The sequence below is a fragment of the Penaeus vannamei genome, chromosome 5, assembly GCF_042767895.1.
Source record: "Penaeus vannamei isolate JL-2024 chromosome 5, ASM4276789v1, whole genome shotgun sequence".
Taxonomy (NCBI): Eukaryota; Metazoa; Arthropoda; class Malacostraca; order Decapoda; family Penaeidae; genus Penaeus; species Penaeus vannamei.
The window spans coordinates 2,013,478-2,015,977 of record NC_091553.1 but is presented as its reverse complement, the minus strand read 5'-3'; the positions used below and the strand labels follow the sequence as shown (position 1 = coordinate 2,015,977).

The 2,500-nt window shown below is 46.5% G+C and overlaps 1 protein-coding gene across 1 annotated transcript in view; it reads right to left on the bottom strand.

Annotated features, from left to right (window-relative positions):
- LOC113825884 (A disintegrin and metalloproteinase with thrombospondin motifs 3-like) overlaps positions 1-2,500 on the bottom strand; it is a 96,479-nt gene that overhangs the window by 3,479 nt on the left and 90,500 nt on the right. Inside the window, exons 11-13 of the mRNA XM_070121731.1 lie at positions 1,897-1,985; positions 1,004-1,125; positions 111-230 (exon numbers count right to left, since the gene is read on the bottom strand). Of these exons, the coding sequence (XP_069977832.1) occupies positions 111-230; positions 1,004-1,125; positions 1,897-1,985 (331 nt within the window). The remainder of the gene's footprint in view (positions 1-110; positions 231-1,003; positions 1,126-1,896; positions 1,986-2,500) is intronic.

The following is a 2,500-nucleotide window of genomic DNA, read 5'->3' as shown; positions in this document are numbered from 1 at the left end:
AAAGAAGCAAGAGACACCTTTCCCCTCTCCCCCTACTTCTCCTCCTCTGTCTCCCCCCCCCCTCCCCTCCCCCCCCTTACTTCTCCCCCTCCCCCCCTCCCCCCGCTTACCCGAAGGTGTTGCAGTCGGTGCTCTTGAGGTGTGGGCGGGCCAGGTGGGCGCAGCGGTCGTGGAACACCTGCAGGTCGGAGCGGCGGTCCCGGCACACGAGCGTCTGGTGCTGCTGCCCTCTGCAAGGTCGGGACAGCTGTTAATCATCATCATCAATCACCTGTTGTGTCTAATGAGGGAGATTCTTAATTGGTGTTTTCTGTTTTTTTTTTTTTTTTTCTCTCTCTCTCTGTCTTTGTCTGTCTCTGTCTTTGTCTTTGTCTCTGTCTCTCTGTGTCTGTGTCTGTCTCTGTCTCTGTCTCTGTGGTTCTGTGTCTCTGTGTCTGTCTGTCTGTCTCTCTCTTCGCTGTCTCTCTCTCTCTCTCTCTCTCTCTCTCTCTCTCTCTCTCTCTCTCTCTCTCTCTCTCTCTCTCTCTCTTTTTGTTTATGTCTGTATCTTTTGTTTGTGTTACGCTTTCTTTTTTTTTCTTTTAATGGAATTCTTTACACAGAGAGACAAAGAATGTTTATTTTTTACTTCACAGATCGTTCATCAATCGTCTTTAAATAACAAAAAAAAACAGAAAAAAAGAGAAAAAAAAGACACGAACCAAGCAGAACAAAGACAGAAAGAAAAAAATAAATTGATGGTGGAATATTAATAAAAAAATGAAATAAAAAAATAAAAGAATAAACAAAATAAAATAAAATGAACAAATAATTAAATAAACAAAATACAATAAAAAAAGGAAAAAAAAATGATGGTGGAATATCAACAAAAAGTAAAAAAAAGAAAAAAAAAAAAACATGGTGAAACATTAATAACCCCCCCCCAAAAAAAAAAAGAAAAAAAAAAGAAAGAAAGAAAATAAACTCAAGTGACGGCGGCCTCCCAAGGGCGCAGGACACCCACCCGCCGCAGGACACGGAACAGGCGGTGTAGGGGCCGACCTCCCACTGGTAGTGCTCCTCCCGCGGCCGCGTCAGGTAGCTCGTGGTGATGCGCGCCTCCTCGCGGGACTCGGAGCCGTGGACCTGCGGGGGAGGGAGCGGTCAAGGGCGAGCGGTCGAGGAGGAGGGGTCGAGGAGGAGGGGTCAAGGGGGAGCGGTCGAGGAGGAGGAGTCAATGGGGAGCGGTCGAGGAGGAGGAGTCAATGGGGAGCGGTCGAGGAGGAGGAGTCAATGGGGAGCGGTCGAGGAGGAGGAGTCAATGGGGAGCGGTCGAGGAGGAGGGGTCAAGGGGGAGCGGTCGAGGAGGAGGGGTCAAGGGCGAGTGGTTAAGGGCGAGCGGTCGAGGAAGAGGGGTCAAGGGCGAGTGGTTAAGGGCGAGCGGTCAAGGAGCAGTCAAGAGGGAGCGGTCAAGGAGGAGGGGAGAAGGGGGAGGGGTCGAGGAAGAGGGGTCAAGGGCGAGCGGTCGAGGAGGAGCTATCAAGGGGGAGCGGTCGAGAGGGAGACACGTATAGGCATGTAGCATCTTTGGCTCCCAGAGTTAGGCTCTCAAACACCCACCCACCCACACACGCACGCACACACACACACACACACACACACACACACACACACACACACACACACACACACACACACACACACACACACACACACACACACACACACACACACACACACACACACACACACACACACACACACCCTCAACACCCACCCACACCCACACCCTCAACACCCACCCACACCCACACCCTCAACACCGCTTACTCTCGACTGAGGTAGCGAGAGAGGAGAGGAGGTGGGCGGGTGGGCGTGGGGGGGGGTAGGGGGTGGGCGTAGGAACCAGGGACTCACCAGGACGAGGATTGGGCGTAGCAGGGGTCCGCGAGCCTGCAGGAGCTCACGCCCGTCGGAGTCGCTGTAGTGGAACCTCGCGCCCTTGCCTGGAGGGGGGAGAGGGGGGGAGGGGGTGAAGGTCTTAAATCTTGGTGTTTGGCTCGAAATTGGAAGTTTAAATATCTGATACAGACATGAATAAAATGAAAAATCTAATAGACATATAAATAAAATGAAAAATGAAGTTTAAATATCTAAGACGTAAATAAAATGAAAAATGAAGTTTAAATATCTAAGACGTAAATAAAATGAAAAATGGTTTAAATACCTAAAATGAAAAATGGTTTAAATACCAAAAATGAAAAATGGTTTAAATACCTAAAATAGATATACAAATAAAATGAAAAATGGTTTAAATACCTGATACAGACATATGAATAAAATGAAAAATTGTTTAAAAATCTAATAGACATATAAATAAAATGAAAAATGAAGTTTAAATATCTAAGACAGGTAAATAAAATGAAAAATGGTTTAAATACCTAATAGATATATAAACAAAATTAAGAATGAAGTTTAAATATCTAATATAGACATAGAAATAAAATGAAAAATTGTTTAA